At 43.7% G+C, this 20,796-nt stretch overlaps 2 protein-coding genes across 2 annotated transcripts in view; both read right to left on the bottom strand.

Moving 5' to 3' along the window:
* Positions 1-289: 289 nt before the first annotated feature.
* On the bottom strand, positions 290-1,264 carry MRPL17 (mitochondrial ribosomal protein L17). Its single transcript, XM_058824022.1, has 3 exons — positions 984-1,264; positions 806-874; positions 290-735 (listed from the first exon to the last, which is right to left on the bottom strand). Exons 1-3 carry the CDS (start codon positions 1,155-1,157, stop codon positions 481-483), a joined length of 498 nt encoding a protein of 165 aa, XP_058680005.1. The 5' UTR covers positions 1,158-1,264; the 3' UTR covers positions 290-480.
* A 1,676-nt stretch (positions 1,265-2,940) lies between these two features.
* The window catches only part of CCBE1 (collagen and calcium binding EGF domains 1), a 95,881-nt gene continuing 78,025 nt past the window's right edge, over positions 2,941-20,796 (bottom strand). Inside the window, exons 6-11 of the mRNA XM_058823597.1 lie at positions 16,307-16,404; positions 11,301-11,421; positions 9,171-9,310; positions 9,044-9,079; positions 8,467-8,502; positions 2,941-6,987 (exon numbers count right to left, since the gene is read on the bottom strand). Of these exons, the coding sequence (XP_058679580.1) occupies positions 6,754-6,987; positions 8,467-8,502; positions 9,044-9,079; positions 9,171-9,310; positions 11,301-11,421; positions 16,307-16,404 (665 nt within the window). The 3' untranslated portion in view covers positions 2,941-6,753. The remainder of the gene's footprint in view (positions 6,988-8,466; positions 8,503-9,043; positions 9,080-9,170; positions 9,311-11,300; positions 11,422-16,306; positions 16,405-20,796) is intronic.

Here is a 20,796-nt window from a genome sequence, read left to right as displayed (position 1 = left end):
CTATTAACTAAAAAGCACATGAATTAAGCCGAGTCAGGGGAGGTTTACTTAGGACATTTAGAAGAATTTCTTCACAGAAGGGGTGAATAGACAAAAAGGACCTGCCCAGGATGTGGTGGAGACATGGACATCACGCCTGCAGACATTAAAATTAAGACTGGATACAGCACTTAGTGCCATAGTCTGGTTGACACAGTGGTGTTTGGTCAGAGGCTGCATTTGATAACTTCGGAGGTCTTTTCTGCCCTAAATGATTCTCTGAACACAACTCAAATACAAGCAAACCGACTTTCTGAACAAAGTTTATTTACACAGAAAATACCAATCATCACGGCTCCTAGCTTGATTTCCTTCTCCTGCTGAGTGTCATCTTCAAACCACTGGGAGCAAGTGGTGACCCTCAGCAGCCCTCTCCATGGCAACTTCCCTCGCCCTCCAGCCCGCCTCACACACCATCCCTTCCCTGGGGCACGGGGGGCCCTAGACGGGGGTGCCGCGGGCCCGCTGCGCGTCCTGCCGGTAGCCCTTGAGCAGCTGGTTCAGCAGGGTCCTGTCGGAGTCGCGGCGCGGGCGGACGAGCGGCGGCAGCGGGTTCCCCTTCAGCTCGATCACCGCCATCTTAGCGCGGTCCAGCCCGTCCCGGTTGGGGATCTGCAGCAGCCGCGTGTAGCTGCCGGCGTGCGGCTGGAAGCGGGGCGCCAGCACCTTGAACAGCTTGTGGATGAGGTCCTTCTCCTGCGGGGCGGCACGCTCAGCCCCGGCTCCGCGGCGGGCCGGGACCGATGCGGGGTTGGGGGCTACTTACGGTCAGCCAGAAATCCGCCATGCGCATGGCGCGCTCGTCCTTGTCCCCCCGTTTGGCGTAGTCGATGAGCTGTGGGGAGGAAGGAGGCGGTGGGTGACGAAGGAGGCGGTGGGTCAGGGTGCCTCGGCCGCCCGCCGCCCCCCGGCCCGGCCCGGCCCGGCGCGGTGCCGCCGCTCACCCGCTCGGCGTAGCCGCGCATCTCGTCGGCCCGCGCCCAGGGCGTCTCGATGCGCTCATGGCGCACCAGCGCTGTCACCAGGTTCCGCAGCAGGTCCAGGCGCGACCGCGGGCTGAGCCCGAGGCGCCGGTAGACGCGGCCATGCGAGATGGCGGCCGCCACCGACAGCCGCATCCCGCCGACCGAGCGCCCGGCCTCCGCTGCTGCCGCCTCCCGGCAGCGCCCGGGCGCCGCGCAGCCCGCTGGGAAATGTAGTCACAGCCGCAGTCCCGCCGCCCGGAACGGGTCGGGCTGGAGAGGCTCCACGGCGGGACAGCTGGTCCAGCCTCCGTGCCCGAACAGGGTCGTCCTGGAGCACACGGCACAGGAACGCGTTCATGCAGTTCTTGAGTATCTCGGATAAGGAGACCACGCAGCCTCTCCGGGAAATCTGTTCCAGTGCTCTGTCACCCGAACGGGTAAAGAAGTTCTTCCTTTTGGTCAAGTTCCTGTGCACCGGTTTCGGCCCGTTGTTCCGTGTCCTACCGCTCGGCACCACCGAGCAGAGCCTGGTCCATCCCCTGACCCCTCCCTGCAGACACTGACAGACCTGGATGGGGTTCCCTTTCAGTCTCTTCTGAAGGACGAACATGTCCAGCTCCCGCAGCCTTTTCTCATAAGAGACACTCCAGCCCCTTAATTCCTTTTGTCACCCTCCGCTGGACCCGCTCCAGGAGCTCCCCGTCTCTCTGGCGCTCAGGAGCCAAGAACTGGACGCAGCGCTCCATGCTGGGACACGATCTCCTCCCTCGCCCTGCTGGCGCTGCTGCTCCTCACGGAGCTCAGCCCGTAGCCGCGTACCGGGACAGGGAGCCGGGGCAGGGAGCCGGGATCTCTCACCGGGACAGGGAGCCGGGACAGGGAACCGGGACAGGGAGCCGGGATCTCTCACCGGGACAGGGAGCCGGGACAGGGAACCGGGACAGGGAGCCGGGATCTCTCACCGGGACAGGGAGCTGGGGCAGGGAGCCGGGATCTCTCACCGGGACAGGGAGCCGGGGCAGACCCGGGCGAGCGGGGAGATGCTCGCGGGAGCGAAGGAGCCGCTCCGCGGCCGTCCAGGGTCCCGGCGGTCCTCTGTTAGCTCTTTTTAAAACTATCGGATGTAAGCCAATTAAACAAGCAGATTTTAAAGTGTCTGACTTTAATGCACGGCAGTGTAGCTGGTTAAAAGGAAAAGGACTTCATCGTGTCGTACGACTACCATATGGCTTTCCCCAAATGCACACATCAAGTAACTGAGATCCTGCTTTCCACGAATTCTTGACAGTTCTGTTCTGTTAGGCTCATACTGTCACGGAACAGTACTACGAGCAGGAGTGTACTCCTCAGTACAACCGGGAACTCCTTTGTCTACCTTTCCATTCCTAGATCTGCTAACTATAGATTTTTGTCTTTAACACTTTGCTTCCACTATCTACTTTCTAAAACTGAAGACGGTTGTTACTATGACTATTACAACTTTTTCTCTTTTTTTTTTTTTTTTTTTTTTTTTCCTTTTCCCCCCCTCGTGTTTCACTGTGATTTATAGATACTTTTCATTTTACTTTGTTTGCACATTTTCCCGCGTATCGGGTATTTCCCCATTAGCGGTGGCGGGATGCCGGAGAGCTCCGGAGCGCCGTGCCGCATCCGTGGGCTGTGCAGGAGCTGCGGTGCTGGATCCAGCCTCGTGTAGCCCTGATGTGGCACAGGAGCCACCAGCCATCCTCAGGGCAGGGGTGGCTGTGTGCTTTATTTCCCAAAGTCTGAAACCCACCCCAGCTTGCAGAAGCTCGTGTCCCAGAGTCGAAGAACTATGACAGTATTGTTCAGCTCCAAGAAAAGTGCTAGAAGGCAGCATAGGGAGATTTCCTGCCATCCGTTTCTTCCAGTTGCAGAGAAAGGGCAAAGTGTAATAAAAAAACAGCTACCAACATTGTAAGAAAAAATATCTTTGTTATTATGAATACATCATAAAATCACAGTCATCTTATACACATTTTAGTATTTTATATATAAATAAAGTGAACAGTATAGTTATTGGAATGTGTAAAAGGAACAAACATATGGATGTTTTTAAAGTGTGAAATTAACAGAGAATTGGACCCCACCCCCGCCTTTTGTTGCTGCTCTGGGACTTGGTACATTAACTCTGAAATACTTCTAGGCAGAAGGCTATGCAAGCTGTGATGCTAACAGTAACTCCAGGCACCACCCTAATTCCATTTACAATCCATTTTACTCTCCTTTTCTTATTTAGCCTGCCTATATAGGAATTCTTGTGTGTCAGAACTACAGCTTTGCAAGAAGGACTAAATCTTTATGTACTTGGCACAGTATTGAAAGAAAACATTTTTCAAGATTCATGATTTTGTTAAACCCTTCAACAATCAGAATTTTCTTATCACTACACACTCTTGCAAATGTTCCCATTAAATATATTTCTAATATTAATAAAATAACAAATTCTTTATTATCCTTCTGCTTATAATTTGATGTCTTAACATCAAAATAATATTTCTTTCTAATAAAATTATACATACCATTTATATGAAACAAAGTTGTCATGTGCATAAGCCTGGTAATGAGACTAGCCATGAGTGTAGAAGTTTCTACTTTCTTGTTTTGGATTCTTGGGAGAGTTTGTTATTTTTGGAGCCACAGAGTAATAAATAATTTGCAAGGTAATGACTTCTGTGGCTACCACTAACAAAACTTAAGATTGGAAATGATTCCTCTGCTCTGGCTTTATGAAACATTTGGTGTGCTCAAGAAAATGACTTTTCTGAACCTTTTTGTGTTTGCCCCAAAATCTGAACGAAATGTTGCTGATACAATGTATTATGAGTGACCACACAGGTAATCAGAAGCAAGAAAGTTCCATGCAGAGATCTCAGCTGGATGTGGATTGAAGGCTGGCCCTTCCCAGCCAGCTGTGCCCAGAGGGACTCTCCCTGCTGCAGGAATTCCTATGTCCTGCCACGTGGTCTTTGCCATAGTGTTCCCTCCTTGCTGCTGGTACTCAAACAGTTTTGAGGCAGGAAATCTGGGCAGAGGAGGGCAACGACAAGGGCAAACCCGAGGAACACATTCCGTCACCTTTCTTTTTTCACGTACTGTGAAAGCCAATGATGCCAGCTCCAGAAAGGGAAGTCATTGAGGTTTCCATTCAGAAAGGCATGGAAGCATGTGCTATGTTTATATTCATGAATCTGTAGGAAAACTTGCTGTACTTACAGCAAAATATGTATTTTATCTGCTTTTCTGGTCCAGTCTCAGAATAGCTCCTCCCCGGGCACTTTTACACAGCAGGGCAGTTGTCACCTCTCCCTGAAATTTGATGGTCAAACTGTGGGAACGTCTCATTGGGTATGTGCCTCTATTCAGAAAAGCAGAACTTAGAACTAAAATAAGTGCCTTTTTTAGAATACATCACCTTGTGGGCAGCAAGCATTAGTGTTTAGTTTGTATGTAGGAAGTGACTCATCTAACAGAAGTTAGACCATTCAGTATCTGATGGTCAAAAACCTGCAGCTACTAATTCTCTAGTGGGAACCTGCCTGATCCAGCAGGGTGCAGTGGTAAACATATGCAAGGGCTCCATAATTTGCTAGATTTAAAATTACAACATTTGACATTTAACAAACTTAATTAAAATTGCATATTCATAAATGATGTAATTATACTTAGTTGCCTGCTTGAAATTAAGAAAATAAGACACAAATGCCTCAGTTCATGCTATCTTTGAGGTTTTTTCCAGCCTGCTGCATATAAGACCATCCCACTTTTGGACACAGGTACCTTCCTCAAGTCTCCCTTATTATGTGATTCACAAGATTGCTTGGATCTGCAGCTGCTGGCAGAGCTCCTCCCAGACAGAGGAGAAGCCCAAGGACCACCAGGGTTAGATTTCTAGAATTTTTTTCAGCTATCCCCACGACTTAGGCATTGCTTTGTAAATATTGATACAGATATAATGTGAAAAGAAATACAGAATACTCAGTGTTCTTAAAAGCTAATGTCCTGGCTTGTGGCTTAGTGGCAGTGAGATGTTGGGAAATGGCTACAGGAATGAACACATCCTCTTAAGACAGTACACAGAAGTTATGGAAAAGTCTAGACAGACAGCTGTTTATGCAGCGTGACCTGTACTGATGCTGTCAGGATTACACCAACTGTCTTTCAGCCCAGAGAATATGGAATGGAATCCAAACCTTTACATAGTCTGAAAAGGCCCTTCTTATATTTTTACCTGTATTTATTCTACTAGAACATGCAAGCCCTGAAAAACATGGCAAAGTAACAACTTTCTCTTTGCATTTGTGACATGGAGACTACCAAACACTAAACATACTGTAGAAGTAGCAGCTACACAGACACAACATTGAAATTTTGTGCTTAATATACTCCTTTATATTCTAAGCATGGCAAAGTCCTCAGCAGCTGTAGTAATCCAAAAGAAATGGCAACATACTTCATCCATGAGGTATGGTATAACTTGTGCATCCAATTTTCCAGTGTAAATAAAGGGCACTCCCTTTTATCCCCATTCACAAGTATAGGATCCCATGTGCAGTACCTCACCTTAGCCATCCTCGTACCAGTTGAAATGTTTTATCATGTGCACTCCTGCACATGCTCACACTCCTCATACACCCAGCCAAACACACTGCCACTCTGTGTTCCAGCCTGGTGAAAGCCATTTAGGTTGGTCTCATGCAGCAGAGGAACAAAACAGGTGGAAGCTCTTTGCAAACATGAGGCCTTTCTCTGGTCTTGATTTCACTCAGACTTCAGAATCTCACCAGGGAAGACATGCACCTGCAGGAGGTGAGAACTTGACTCTTTCTGCAAGGCTGGGATATATTTCGTTCCTGCCAATAAGCCTGCCTGATTCACTTTTGATTTGGTTTCCTGCTTTAAACATCCCCTTTATCTTGATTATCTTTGTGTAATGTACCCAACACAAATCTGTTGAGAAAGCTAACTGGCCTTCACACTGAGCAGTGGGGCAATGGTAAAGAAGAAGTAGTGTTTGTGTGTGTCTCAAAGCAATTTATGACACACACATCTTCTGACTGTCTTTGAACAATACTCTAGCAACACAAAGCTAAATAATTTACTGATCAAGCAGCAGCACCCTTGTTTAACCCTTCAACTTTTTTTTGCCTTTTTCTGCCTTGATGAGGCATAGTAGAAGGTGTGTCTCACTTACAGAGGCCTCTGCTGTGAAACAGGGGTCCACTTCTCACACTCTCCTAAGCCTGGGGACAGTAGCTGGAGACTTGAGTTTAGTGGTATAATTTATTTGCATTCATAAAGTAACTGTGGACCAAAGTGTTCACTATCAACATAATTCAAGGATGATGTTCAGCTAACCCTTTGTCCCTGGCAAAATTTGTGTACTGGGTCATTTGGACATAGAATGCAAAGTAGGCAGATGGAATGCTGTGGTCTGTGTTATTAGCTAGAGCATGCCTTAATCATACTATATGCTAAGAAGGTTTTTTTTGTACAATGCACAGTGCAGGCTTGGCAGTATGGAATTTCTGCAAGGAGGCTACCATGAACCAGGAAAGCTACAGTACAGGCAGCATGGTTCAGGAAAAGCAGAAAGAAAAATGGGAAATTATATATATATATATATATATATATATATATATATATATATATATATATATTACATTGTCAGTGCATTTTTTTTTATATTGAAGGATTCTAAAGAGGCTTTGTTGTTCAGCAGGAATAGCTAAGGGTGGTCTGCCTTCTGTATCCTGGTGTTTCTGGATGTTGCCCGTGGTTTGTAGTCTTCTCCAGATCCAAAGTCTACTGTGTCGTGATAGTTTGTGAATTCCTGAGGTAATGGAAACTCTTCTGTTGATGAGTGAGTCCTGTGTCCAAACACTCTCTCTTGCAGCTCAGCGATGTCGTTTCTGATGTCTGCCATCATCAGCAATAGGAAATCAAATGAACCCGGTGGGCCCTGCAGTCACAAGGCACTGCCATTAATCACAATCCACCTTGCTCTTACAGTTTTCAAACTGGCTGATAGAATTACTCCTGCAGGGGTTGGGTTGTTCAGTAAAATTCTGCTTTGTATCAATTCCTAAAAGCTAATGGTCTGTTTTTTAACCACCTTTAATCAGGAAACAATTTTTGAAAGAATCAGATGTTTTTGCAGACAGAGCTTAACATTTACAAAATGCTCAGTCCTTTTGTCACTTAACAGTTCCTTTGCTTCATAAGAATATCTTCAGACCTCATGGAAATAGAGGGGATTAATCTTGATTTCTTGTCTTCTTGCTTATTAAACTGACATAAATTACATTCTTAGAATGATTAATCAACAAATTCTTTTAAGACTACTATTATTTGTCTTTTCAATATGGTAACCTTGCTGCAGTCAATCACTTTCTAAATATATTTATTGGTAATTACAATGCAGAGAGTATCTGATTTTAGAAAATTATTATTTCTTTTTAGTTGACTTCACACAGTAAAATAAATTGTTAATAATGAGCACACTCTTAAAAATTAACTCCACCAATGAGAAAATACCATAAATTAATAGAATCACAGAGTGATTTGCGTTGAAGGGACCTTAAAGACCATGTAGTCCCAGCACTTCTGCCGTGGGCAGGGACACTTTTCAATAGACCAGATTGCTCAGAGCCCCATCCTGCTTGGCCTTAAGCACTTGAAGGGATGGGGCACCCAAAGCTCCTCTTGGCAACCTGTGCCAATCTCTCACCACTCTCACAGAAGATATCCTAATATCTAATATCTAATTTAAACCTGCCTTCTTTCAGTTTGAAGCCATTCCTTTGTCCTGTCACTACATGCTCTTGTGAATAGTCCCTCTCCATCTTCCTTGTGGATTCCCTGCAGGGATGCCATTAGGTCACCCTGAAGCCTTCTTTTTTCCAGGCTGAAAAATCCCAACTCTGTCAGCCTTTCCTCATAGGAGAGGTGCTCCAGCCCTCTGATCAGCCTGGTGGCCTTCTCTGGACTTGCTCAAACAGATCCATGTCCTTCCTGTGCTAGGGACCCCAGAGATTTTTTAGACAACTTCACCTGAACACAGATCACCAATATTCATTCCTTCCTCTGGAACTCAAAACCTCTAGTTTCCCAAATCTGAGAGAGGTGAGGGGCAGGATTTTAAAAGGTTCCAGGGATCAAATTCCTGTTGGGAGCAGAGGTTGAACTGCACTAAGCAGCACCCTGCCTTCTAAGCGTATCACCTACTGCCTTCAGTTGCACACTCAGCAGAGGAAGAGATTTGTAGGCAAAAACATTTGGATGAAAACAGGTAATTACTTTGTTTCCAACAACATTTTCTGTGTATGTAAATTATCTGTTATCTTGGCACAGGAGTTTTTTTTCTTTAACTTTTTGCTGACCTGTGGTTAGCAGTCAACATCACTCTGTTGTGGAAATTCCTCCTGTGTGGAATACTTACAGGTATCCCCTTTGGTCCTGGTGCTCCTCGCTCCCCCTGTAATCAATACCACCTCAGTTAGTCTGCTGTGACTAAAGCAAATTTTAAAAGTTTGCTTCTGTATCCTCATTTACTGTCCCCAGATCAAGAATCATCAACTGATGCTTATTTGGAAAATGAAAAGGAAGTGAAGGAGGAATGCAAGGAGATTGCTGCTGATTCTAGTGGGAACAGAGTGGGCAATTTCTGATATTTCTCCTGGACAGTAACAAGTGAATCAATGAACATGAAGAATTCACAATGAATGAAAAATCTAAAGCATCAACATTTCTTCATGGAAAAGCCAAAAGAACTGCAGAGAAACAAAATAATTCAGTGTGGCATAGAGCCTAGCAGGACTATTTGCAAGACCTTAGGAATGGCAAACACAAAATAGCAGAAAGATGACATGAAGGAGTCGGAAAACAGGATGCTTTCATCTTAAAAAAGGAAATGAAGTAGCAAAAGGGTGTGACTACAAGTGTGTAGAGTCTCTCTAGCAAGCCTGCACTTCACATGTGCATGTGCCCATGTTATAGAAATTAGTACCTCTCCTCACCTTGCTACCATCTCTCCCTGGGGCGCCAGGTGGGCCCTGCAAGAGAAAAGAAAGTGTCACAAGGGTGTGAGAAGCTGTGGAGCCAAGGGCACTTGTGCAGTGCACGGCAGGAGACAGGAATACTGACCACAGGGCCCCGTCTGCCCTGCTTAATGTGTGATATATCTGGAGATGGGCCCATTGGCCCCATTGATCCACGAGGGCCTGGCTGGCCAGGAGGTCCAGGTAATCCAGGAGCTCCTTGACTCCCTTTAGGTCCTGGAGCCCCTGAAATCAAAAGCAAAAGTTACCTGCCAGGGAAAGCCTTCACGACGCTTCATCAGTGCAAGAAATGAGGAATGACTTTTTTTTTAAAGACCCAGTGGGCTGGTTACTTAAACACACCCAAATCCACAACAATACAACCAATTTATCTGTATCTGCACATCAGCAGCCATCTACAACATTAACCTTTGTCACAGTAGCTTACAAGAGATGACTACCAAACAATTTAATCTTGTGTATAACAAGAATTTCAGTCTGCCAGGTGATTAGGGACACAGACTGGGAATGAAAAGAAAAGCACAAACGCCTCATTTGCACACAAAGAAGAAGAAATCACATTTAGGAGCATCTCATATAAAGAAAGCCTCAGAAAACTCATGGGAATTTTGGGTCATGGGCATCTACATGACTGACACAAGCAAGCTCTTTCCAGTGGGGGGATGCACCTCTCTTTTGCCCAGTGCAATAGCCAGTGTGTTAGGGGAAAAAGAGGCTCTCTTGTTCCATTTTGCTTTACATAATTTTCAGCTTCTGCTGGTTCAGCAGAGCATGTTACTTTTTAGGAAGTGCTCAGGCAACAAAACATATGTTTAGCTCAAGAGAAACTCGAGCCAGAAACATAAACCAGAAAATCAGGCACCTGAAACAACATTTGCAGACAATAAAGACCATTAAAATGCCCCTAGCTCAAATGCTTCATGATTGGAGGAGGAAACACTTCCCTTCATACTGAGGGCACATGAAAAACATAAAGAATAAAAGGCAGAGGGTAAAAAGCATTCAGCAGGACTGAATATGTACAGTTAAGGTTTTCAAAAGGAGACAACTCAGGTTCAGTGAGGACTCCCTGGGACTCTCCTGGGGGCGCAGCAGAGGAGGTGATCAAGGGTTTTAAGGGGGTTTTTAGGGGTGGTTTTCAGATTTCTACAGTACCTCGGACAGCTCAGTCAAGGGGAAACCCAGTGGGTGGGAGACCTGCAGGGTCAGGCCTCCTCAATTCCTTGGAGGAATTGCAAAGCAACCCACTCTACCCTTCAGAGTCTGCTGCAGAACTTCTAAACATACAGTCCTTGCACTTATGGAGAACTGAAGACTGAAGATATTCATTCTCCAGGAAAATGAGATAATGACTCAGAAAAAAAGCAAGATTGCAAAAGGGGATATAAATGGGAAGATGGGGTGAGTTCAGGAGGGAGTAAATCAATCTTCATAAGGAGTATTTGCCAATACTCTGTAAGAATCCTGATGAAATCCAGCACAATGCTTGGATTTATTGCTGATCCAAAATTAGATCTGCATTCAACATAATTTGCAAAATTTTGAGTATTGTTGGCCACCAGATGCAAGGTGTCTGGATTAAGTTCAGGCTTTAGAATTTCTCTGTTTTTCACTGTGTTTCAATCTATAACTTAGCAAAGAAGGTGTGAGTGGAGTTATACTTTTCTTTTTCAGATTGCTTTCAATCTGGGATACAACATAAAACCAACAGATGAATCCTTGAAAATCAGACAAAGAAAAATAAAAGAGTTGGCACAAACTCCTACAAACTGAAAGCACATTTTTTCCTCTAATCCTGACTGTGAGCTAAAGCAATAGATATTCCTGAAATGAAATGGAGAGTGTTTTAAGACAGAGTTAAAATACAGGAAATGACAACTGCAGCAGGTGAGATATCCCAGGGAGAGGGAGAAATTTGACACATACAGGACAAACACAGCTTGCATGCCAAGAAACACACGGAATTACAATGGATGTCAGACTGTTGGCAGAGGCTGACCATAACACCCATAAAGTTTTGTTTGTTTGTTTGTTTTAATTTAGCACAAATGCAAACATAATATATCAATCAAAATATGAAACATATGAAATCATATGATATGAAATGAAATATGAAATCACGCTGAAGTTTACTGAAATCAGACTGAAGTTTACTTTTTTAGTGCTAAACATTCCTGCACAACAATCCTGCACATTTTTACCCCTCTGGTATTACCTGGAGGGCCTGGTTGGCCAGGCTGGCCTGGGGGGCCAGGGATATATGCATTAGAGGCAAGCACTTTTTCACCAGTGATTTGCTTGCTAAGATCAGCAGCATTATTTGGCAGCAAAGCAACCTGCCAAGGCAAAAATAAAAAATCTGTATAAGACTTAATTGTTCAGCCAGAAAAACTACATTCTTATTCAAGCTTTCATGTGAACAAACAGCTATTTAAATATTTCAGGAAATATAATGAGTTTATTCATATCCTTGATTGATATAATCAGAAAAACATTCTTATTCTGTGAGCCTGTTCACTTTTCAAGTCACTGTGGAAATACTGCAAGCCAATCCAACAGAGGACAGAGGAAATTCATCAGAGATACAGCAACAAGTTCTGAAAAATTTGAGTCTCATTACTGCTTCTCAGGAAACCTGTTTTTCCTTATTTGAAGTTTCCCCTATTCATTTACTGCCTTTCTCAGGGCAACATTTTCTCAGATATTTAAGTTCTGAATTGCTGCACAAGCCCCTAACTTTCCATAGGTTTTAATGAGAACCCTAAATCCTTTGTGAATCTGGCCCTGGAAAGTAACCACACTGTTTAACCCATCAGATGTCTGGATCTGCTCTGCACAGAGAGACAAAGTAAGTGAGAATACAAGCAGAACTGCATGGTACAGTTTAAACTGTCATTATCCATTACCTGTTTAATTATCCATGAAACATTCACCTATCCAGTTGAATGTATTTAATAATTAAACATATTTAGAAATATTTTGCAAATGTTTAGTCTCTTAAGAGGCAGCTGAAGGATGCCTGGAGGAGCCAAGAGGCTGGTGTGCAGTGAGGAAAGGAGTTTATTAGTGGTGAGTGGCTGCATGTAGACTTGGGGATTTTGCACTGCCAAATTGAACTGGAAAACTCTTCCAGCAATAGCAGCGCAGACCTACCCCTGGGTGAACTTTGTTGCTTCTTGAATGAATTTGGCTCATTGGATAAGTTGATGCTGAATTCTGCAGCATTTGCCTGTGAGAGCTGCATTGAATAATATAGATGATGACTCCTGCTATTTGACAAAGTTTTTTATCAGCTATCTGGAATTCTCTGAGCTGGGCTGTTCTTAAGACTCCTACCTGTTGATGTAATTATTTGACATGCATTCTTCTGCCATTACTGGAAACCTAATGTAATGCACGTGGAAAAACCACAGTGTTATGCACCTGCAGTACCTACTTGAACTGGGAAAATTTCCTTCGGCAAACATGTTATTGCTTAAGGATTACAATTTAAAGGCAGCCTGTGCTGCTTGTAGTTTGGGGTTGAATGCACAGGACAGTTCTGAAGGAAGAAAACAAATCAGGAAAAAAGGTTGAAAATGCTGGAATAACTCTTGGTGGCATTTCCGAAACACCAGTTTGATTTTGAGACTGGAACTCAAAATGTGATGACAGGAACACAAGGATTTATCAGCCATTTGTGAGTTAGGTTTTGGAGAGAATTGCGGTTCCAAAGACCAGATGACTACACTATAGGCAAATTAAGAATCATGACGTATGTTTAACAAGAATTTGGTAGATTCACTCCACCCCTGCAGAAATCAGTGGCTGGATGAGATCATATTTTCACAGAAGTCTCAGAGGGTGTTTCTTATATTCTCACTCCTCTGAATTTGCTTTTTGCACAGAAAATGGGGATTCAGCACACCTCTAGCTCTGGGGTGAGCTGTCATCTGTGCTTTTTCAAGGGAAAATGTGTGTTTTGTTTAACAGCGACCTTGCAGCTTTCTCAGCCAGCTTCCCAGCCAGTGCAGCACAGACCAAACTGTGGGGCTGCTGAACAGAGGGCTACCCTGTGGGACACACCACCCTACCCCTGGAGCTGAGGAGGAAAATTCAGTATCTGGGGGCTCTCACAGCCTCACTGGCCTGGGATCAGCATGGGAGCATGTACTAGCTGGCTCTGGTCAGCAAAGTTTTGTTTCCTAGAGGTGTGTCCTGCCCAGAGGACACACCTGTTCCTGGCTGTATACAAAGGAAAGGCTTGCAAGGACCATGGTACAAAACTTCCACTACATGACACAAATCAGTCAAGGACTCTGTGGTTCCAATGCTGCCAAGGAAAAGCAGAGACAAAAAGTCAAATCCTGTGGCTACCTGAGAGTATTGTATTTTTAAAGTAGTTTTTTTGAGAATATTTTCAGTGTCATCAGTGGGTGCTTTTCCTTAGGGGTGATCACGACTGAGTGGCAGATTAATTGAAGCCCTCTTTTTAGCTTGCATGTAAATATCTAATTCTGGGGATCTACAGCTGTATCAGTTGATAAATAGATGTCACTTTGTACATAGACCCAGCCATGAATACTCTTCAGGTTATACTGCAAATGGTCAGACTGGAGTAAAAAGGTGCCTTTAGTGGCAAAGAATCATCATGAAGTGGATTTGGAAGTGTATTTTCTTCTGATGCTTAAATATTTACTTGTTCCTGCCAGCCAGGCTGTTGTTGAGTAAGTCAGAAAAGAAATCACATAGCTGCTGTGAAAGCATCTATGCATGCTTCCCCACTGACTCAGCTGGACGTGAAGTACACACTAGGAGTGCCAAAATACCCAGGCTCTGGTCTAGCTCACTTCTCTTTGATATCTTCTGGCCAGAAAATGGTTGTTACATGCTTTGGGCCAAACCATGTGTTTTTGTTGTTGACTCATCCTCCTAGCTATTGGATATACTCACTGGCCTAATTTCTGTTTCACCTTTTAACTGAACCAGGATCCTAGTCCAGGGTAACCTTGGCTTTCTCCATCTTCAACTCCAAATCCTAATGGCCCTTGGAAAATAATATTTTGGTTGTTTTTCCCATGTGCATCCAAATATTAGCAAGAGTAAATTCTAAAGAAAGGCTGTTCTAGAAATAAATCTTCCATGTGCTGTTTTGCATGTTGCATTTGGAGTTTTGCATAGTTTCTAGGAGGTCTGTGGTTTAGAAAACTGGACAGTGCTTGTCAGGAATGATGTGGAACATGGCTTTCTAATTAAGATGTTTAAACACATCTGTGCAATAGGACCAAGCTTACTCTGTTTTTTCTTCTTTTAATTGTTGGCTGCGTGTCAGCATGCCAGATATATTTTCCTCAGTTTTTCAGCTTCCCACTCTTCTTTCTTTCATCAAGGTCTTAGATCAACCTAGGACTGCCCACAGACCTCTAGTCTATCAGGATAGTGCATCTCATTGGATGACAGGCTTTTCTGCTAACCACAATTTTGAATAAAGGTCATAAAATCTGAAGGCCTTAACCACAAGACTGAAGACTCATTTCATAAACCATTTCCCTAGCAGACAGAAATTAACTTTTCTGTGTAAAACAGAACATCTTTAACCACAGCTATTGAGAGATGTCCTCCCCAGGAGAGCTTGGCCGTGGCAAGTGGCTGGTGAAACATGAGGGTGGATGTCTCCCTGGGCAGAGAAGCACCATGGGGCCAGGTCTCCATTCAGCATAGACAAAAACTCTATTTTCTTTGGGGTAACAGTTACTGAGGGTGTTGGGAACCTTCTCTTTCAGCTCCTTCTGTGTGGAGCACAACCCTGTGGGCTCCCTCTGAGGATGCCAAGTTGATCAAGTCTCACTGGGGGCATACAGGGGGAAAAATTAAGTTAAGGACTATGACAAGATTTAGCTGTGAAGCAAGAGTGAGCTGCTACACAGCTACTACACAAATGCCTACAGTGACAGGTCTCATTTCCTGGAATGAGTTTTGAACACAAGCATCTAACAGCAGAAGTTAGACACAAAAACTTCCCATTAGTTCCATCAATCAATTCTCGAGCAAACAATGTGGCCAACAATGTGACCCCCAGATCCTTCCCTGGAGGTCAGCGTGAGCCTGCTCAGCATCATGGAAAACAGCTGGAGAAACAGCCACTCAAAGGCATGGATCCTTTTTTAACCTCTCTGCTATAATTTTTTTTTTTTTTTAAACAGAATTTCCGTCACACACGAAATTCTGTCACTTCCATGTTTGTGTTCATACTGATTCAGAAGGAATACATGATGTTTTGAGATTTTGGAGATAAAGAGTATCTCCAACCTCAGTAAATTTCACTTTAATAAGGAATATTTCTTTCTTCTTAATATTAAATGAGTAACATCAAATGCAATGACTGAATACGTCAAATTGTGTTTTGACACAATGGAAAGAAATTGGTTGAGTACCCTGGGAAAAATAATTGCAGCCTGTCAGCATGATCTGCTGAGAATGTTCCTACAGAAAGCTTCAATTTGAAAGAACCTTAGTGTTCAAAGGAGATGCCACCAGAAAAGGCATTACACCTGCATCCCTGCATATGGCTCTCCAAATCTGAGGCTATGTCTTTGCATTATCTCACTACTACTCTTTCATTATTGTACTACTAAAATGCAAAAGGAAGCTACATATGTGAGCAATTGAAGCCCAGGAAAAGTTTCTAAATGCATTATTCTCTACTAGCAAGGGAATAGGTAAGAAAATACCAAAAGGTTTGTGACTGAGGGTTTTTCTTTTTTAAGGGGAGAGTCATATTTAAAGCTAGGGATATTTTTGTTTAGTCCCACACCTATTTGGCAAGAATCCTGTACTAGCATCCTATTAATGAAAAATCATGTTCCCACATCTATGAAATGTCTTGCACATGCTTACTCTAGAGGTGGATCATTTCCAAAATCCTGTGCATTCAGAGTGAATGAAAAACTCAGGCCAGCACAGATTGCCAAGAAACCTGGGCTCAGGCTGGGATGGGTGTTTGTCAGACTCTGTTACCACAAGCTTGGTAACACAGCTCCATGAACTTGGGGACCAATCTGCTTACAAATTGTACAAGAGCATAAGGAAGAGATATCATTCCTACATGATTTTAAAATATATTGCCCTTCTCTTTGTATGTGCAAGAACCACATGTCAGTGACAGCTCCAAACATAGAAATTAACCTCAGTTGCTGTAAAACACACAGGTCTGGTAAAGACATGAGTGATCAGTGTTCATACCTTTTGCTTCAGCTGTAAAACTGTCTGCTTTATTTGATGGAATTCCTTACAAGAGGCACAGCACGTCCCCGGTTTTGCCACATTCTCAGGAAGTCCAACTGAAAGAAAGCAGTTTCCACTATAAATGTAAAGATCCAAAGGAAAGAAATTCATAAAGTGATAGCAAAAGCAACTTGAAGGTTGTTATATTTCCCCAGACTGTGAAAAGAGAAGGGAATCCTACCATTATTAAATCCTTGACTGGAATTTCTATGTAAGGCTGAGAAACTTTGCAAGGACAGCTCTGAGCACATTTTTAAAGCAGCTGTTTCCAGTTAACTGTCCCCAGAGAATTCATTTGTTTAATACCTGGAAAAGTTCACACCCCTTCTTTTATCTTTTTGTTTAGGGTAGACTAACCCCATAGATCTGAACTGACTTACAGTCCCCTGAAGGGCAAATTTTCATATGCTATAAATTACAGTAAAATCCCTCAGAATATGCTTATTTTGCTCATTTTGCACAAACTGCTCTTTATTATCATGGGTTATTCTCCATGTGATGGAATTAGCCTGAGCAGAGATGGGGATTGAGATTAATGACAGGGATTTAAATCCACACAAGAGGAAGGGTCACATCTGTTGATACTACTCATGAATAGGATCTTTTCAAGAATCCATTAAATTATTCAAACTGTGAGAGACATTGCAAATGTTATTTTTGTCCTTTTCCCAATACCATACACAGTCAAGCAGTTCTCCATTGCAAGCAAACAAGCATTGTTGTAACAGATGTCTGCTTAAAGACAAATCTGGTTTCCAAACCACAGGGTGACACATACTGGTAAACTCTAGGTGAATTTTTTTTTCACTTCAACATTGTTGAGAAATATCAAGTCTATTGAGGCTTTGCACATGATGTGTAGCCTTGTATGATGTTACCTGGGAGGGCTGCTGGGTGTGTTTGAACACTGACCTTTCAGAGCATGTCCCACAATGGAAAAACTCTGCAGGTGCTCTTGTTAAAGCCAGGGAATCTTCAAAGTCTTCCAAAAGGATCAACTGCATCATGCTGAGTTACTGTGTTACGCTTGTCTCTTGGATTAAATGCCCTTCATCTTTTCAGAAATGTGTATTGATTTTGAAACATCTGCATCTTTTGAAATGAACCTTGAAGCTTCTAATACAAAAAATATTACGTGCTACTTGATTTTAAATATTTGCAAGGTCCAGTGTGGAAGACTACAACCATCTGATGGTTGTCTACGGACCACCTATGCACATATTTGGGAAGGTATGTTTATTCTACTGCCTATAATGGCATATTGATTTTAGAAGACAAAAGTTAATCTAGCTTATCTGCTAATCAGTTAGGAGAGAGATGTAAGGGCAAGATGCTGGAATAACCAGGAGCATTAGGACAGCTATTAGTACTGACTGGAAAATTGGGGCACAAAGGCCTGGATTTTTTCCTCAGTCATGAACTGCCTGTTCCCATGGCTGCACTCCAACAGCCTTCCTATATTACCCATATTATTTACCATTTTTATGGCAGCAAGCACACTGCTGTTTCAGCTTCCCAGCCCTTTCCCCAGCACAGGTTTTGTACCTGATCAGCTTTCTGTGCAGTGCTCAGATGGTACTACTTGATGTTTTCCAATGGACTCTACACAGCACAGAATAGAATTTCACCAAACTTCAGCTCTGCTGGATCCAAAACTATTTAGCCACAAGACCTCCCAGAGGAGCTCCAGCATTTTTGTGAAGGTACTGGAATACACAGTATATGCTGCTTTTCTCCTTCTCTCCTATATTCCTAATGTTAATAATTTTTTGCCTTTAATTCCCTCCAAAACCTCTTTGCCGATAAACCTTTCTCTTGTAGCCGAAATAATCTTCAAGATGCAGGGCATTTTCCTTAAGAGGGAATTGATGTGGTGTAATGAAGACACCACTTTACATTTCGGTAAAATAAATTTGCTCTTGACCACAAGTCAGTTATTGCAGACTTCTTCCTCCATCTCCAATTTTTCATCTTCCTTTAGAAAACCCCAGTGTCTTGACATGCCCATTTCTGGACCTGTGTAGGAGTTACAGAGGGATGTATATGGAGCCATAAAAAAAAAACAACCAAAAAACCCAAAAAAACCCAACTTTTTTTCTTTCTTTTTCAAAGACCAATAAAGTCTGGATTTTTTACTGTTCCAAAAAAAGATTTCTTTTTATAGCTATCTCACCAAATGAGTTCTATCATTGTGTTAGGAAATGTTGCTGAAAGCAACACACAGTCATGTGGAGAAACTGCCAGAGCCTCTGCTGTTGGAAACCTAATGCAATCCCACCAGAATCTGTGGAACTATATGCAGATTAAGAAGCGGTGAATTTGGCCCTGTGTTTCATTTTAGAACCCAGTTTATCTTCCTGAAGGATGTGACACAGGGGGCTGACAAGCACAGATAAAACAATCCATGGAGACGAGCGCTGGGGGGATCAGCTAATGTTTGGGAAACGTCATACCAGTGAGATTTCTGCAAAGCTGGCTGGATTGACTTGTTGGAGGAAGAAGTCCAAGATCCTTGTATGAGCCAGCATGAGCTGCATCTCAGGAGAGAGGTGGAATCCCCCTAACTCATACCAGACAGAAGTGATGATTTGCCCTGCGAAGGAGTCATCCGTCAAACATTTGCTCTACCTCCATCCAACCCTGTATCAGGACCAAACTACAAGAAAAGTCAGAACAAAGTGTGGATAAAGCCAGAATTCACCTAGGACGGGCCAGCAGAGGCAAAAGGCCATTAGATGGAGCCACCCACGCATGATGCAGAAACCGAGGTCATGTACCAAGCTCAGCTGGGCCACCACTGAGCAAGGCACTTACATAACTTGTTCCTATTGCACAGACCTACACAAGGAAACTGAAATTATTTTGAAGAAGGCCTAAAGCAGTCCCATTTCATAGAGGCTCTCAGAACACAAAGTCTAGCTTACACAGGATGGGAGCCCTTTAATCTTGGTGAAATGCTGGTGAGCCCTGTGGCACCTATTGCTGAGGGATCTGCTTGGGGAGTGCTTTGTGTATGGGCATGGAGGCCGTGCCTTGCTGATGCTGGAAGAGGAGGAGGAGATGCTGGCAGGGGAGAGCTCTGCGGGAGCTCTTCTGTGGGCAGTCTTTGCATGGGGGTTCTTGAGCTGATCATCTGTGCTGGATTATCTGGGCTCAGCCTGCTGAGATGGTTTCATCTGCCTGCTTCTGCGTGGGTAGCTGCATTGTCTCCATCAAATGAGAATGTGGGTGCAAGAAAAAATGTTCCCTCTTTTTGCGTCCACCAACTAACCCAAAGCTCGGTGTCAGGACACTTACAGAGCTGAAAAACAGGTGACCACATTACAGCCACTTACAGAGCAAAAAAAGTGTCTGAATCGCATCCTTTGGGCATGGAACGATGAGAACGCGGCTGTATCTCCCGGAAAACATGCACCCTCGTTAGAAATGGAGAGCGGTGACGAGGTTTTGCCTCTCCCACTAAATTTTAAAATGAAACGTGGATGTTCCGGCTGCGATGAAGAGCGAATGATGCGTGCATCGGGCCGGCGCTCCGGCAGGGCGCGGTGCAGGGCTGGGGCCGGCCGCGGGGTGATAAAGGGGGGAGATAAAGGCAGGCGCGGGTGGGGCGCTGCAGCCGCTCCGCGCGCGGCCAAACCCTATCCCGGGAACGGGCGCGGACACGGCTCCCAAAATTCCCAACGTCTGTGTGGACTACAGCGGGCTAACTGACCAGAAAGCATCCTTCTTTACTTCGCACAGCTGGCTGGGGAGATGTCTGCAGAGATGGTGGGTGTTTCATTCCAGGTTATCTGCTGGAATTGGCACTTTTATGTGCTGCGTACATTCAGTGTAAAAATGGTGGTTTTCAAACAGTAGAATAATTTCTAAAGCCTTGAATATTTTGAATGGTTGGTTATCCTGAATGCTTTGGACATTACTGTATAAAGAAATTTGAACTACCCAGAGGAATATTTTAAAAACCCCTCCTATTTGTAGGGGGATTATCTAGGTTATTTATCACACACATGCACACACACTCTCTGATAAGGAAAAAAATATTAAAACAATAAGGAAGAATTACAGCTAATGGAGTGGCCCCAGATACACATTTTCAGATGAAAATGAAAATTATAAATTGCTCTGGCCATCCGGTGGGATTTGGATCACACTGTGAGACCACATTCAGGCATTAATTGATGAACCTGTGGTAACTCACCATTCATCAAAAGTTGTCGGGTTTTTTTTTCAGACCACTGTTCTCTTCCTCCCTTCTTTTTAAATTTTCATATCAGTATTTATTCTTTAGTATTCTAAATGCTGTAATTTAATAACTAGGATGAGGTCAAACCTTTAAAATAATTTGTGCACAGCACATGTGTACACTCTGAACCAACAGTGAGATGCAAGAACAAGCCCTTACATTTGCTCATTTCCTATTACAATCCATTAAAAAAAAAAAGAAGAAG

The sequence above is a fragment of the Ammospiza caudacuta genome, chromosome Z (genome assembly GCF_027887145.1).
Source record: "Ammospiza caudacuta isolate bAmmCau1 chromosome Z, bAmmCau1.pri, whole genome shotgun sequence".
Classification (NCBI taxonomy): Eukaryota; Metazoa; Chordata; class Aves; order Passeriformes; family Passerellidae; genus Ammospiza; species Ammospiza caudacuta.
This window is presented reverse-complemented; position numbering and strand designations above follow the sequence as displayed.

Bases quoted from the DNA above. Each gene is read 5' to 3' on its own strand.
- MRPL17 (XM_058824022.1), bottom strand. From the start codon at position 1,157: ATGCGGCTGTCGGTGGCGGCCGCCATCTCGCATGGCCGCGTCTACCGG. The intron at 875-983 runs GTGAGCGGCGGC...TCCTCCCCACAG, and splicing joins TGCGCGGCTACGCCGAGCGG to CTCATCGACTACGCCAAACG. The intron at 736-805 runs GTAAGTAGCCCC...GCCGCCCCGCAG, and splicing joins TGGCGGATTTCTGGCTGACC to GAGAAGGACCTCATCCACAA.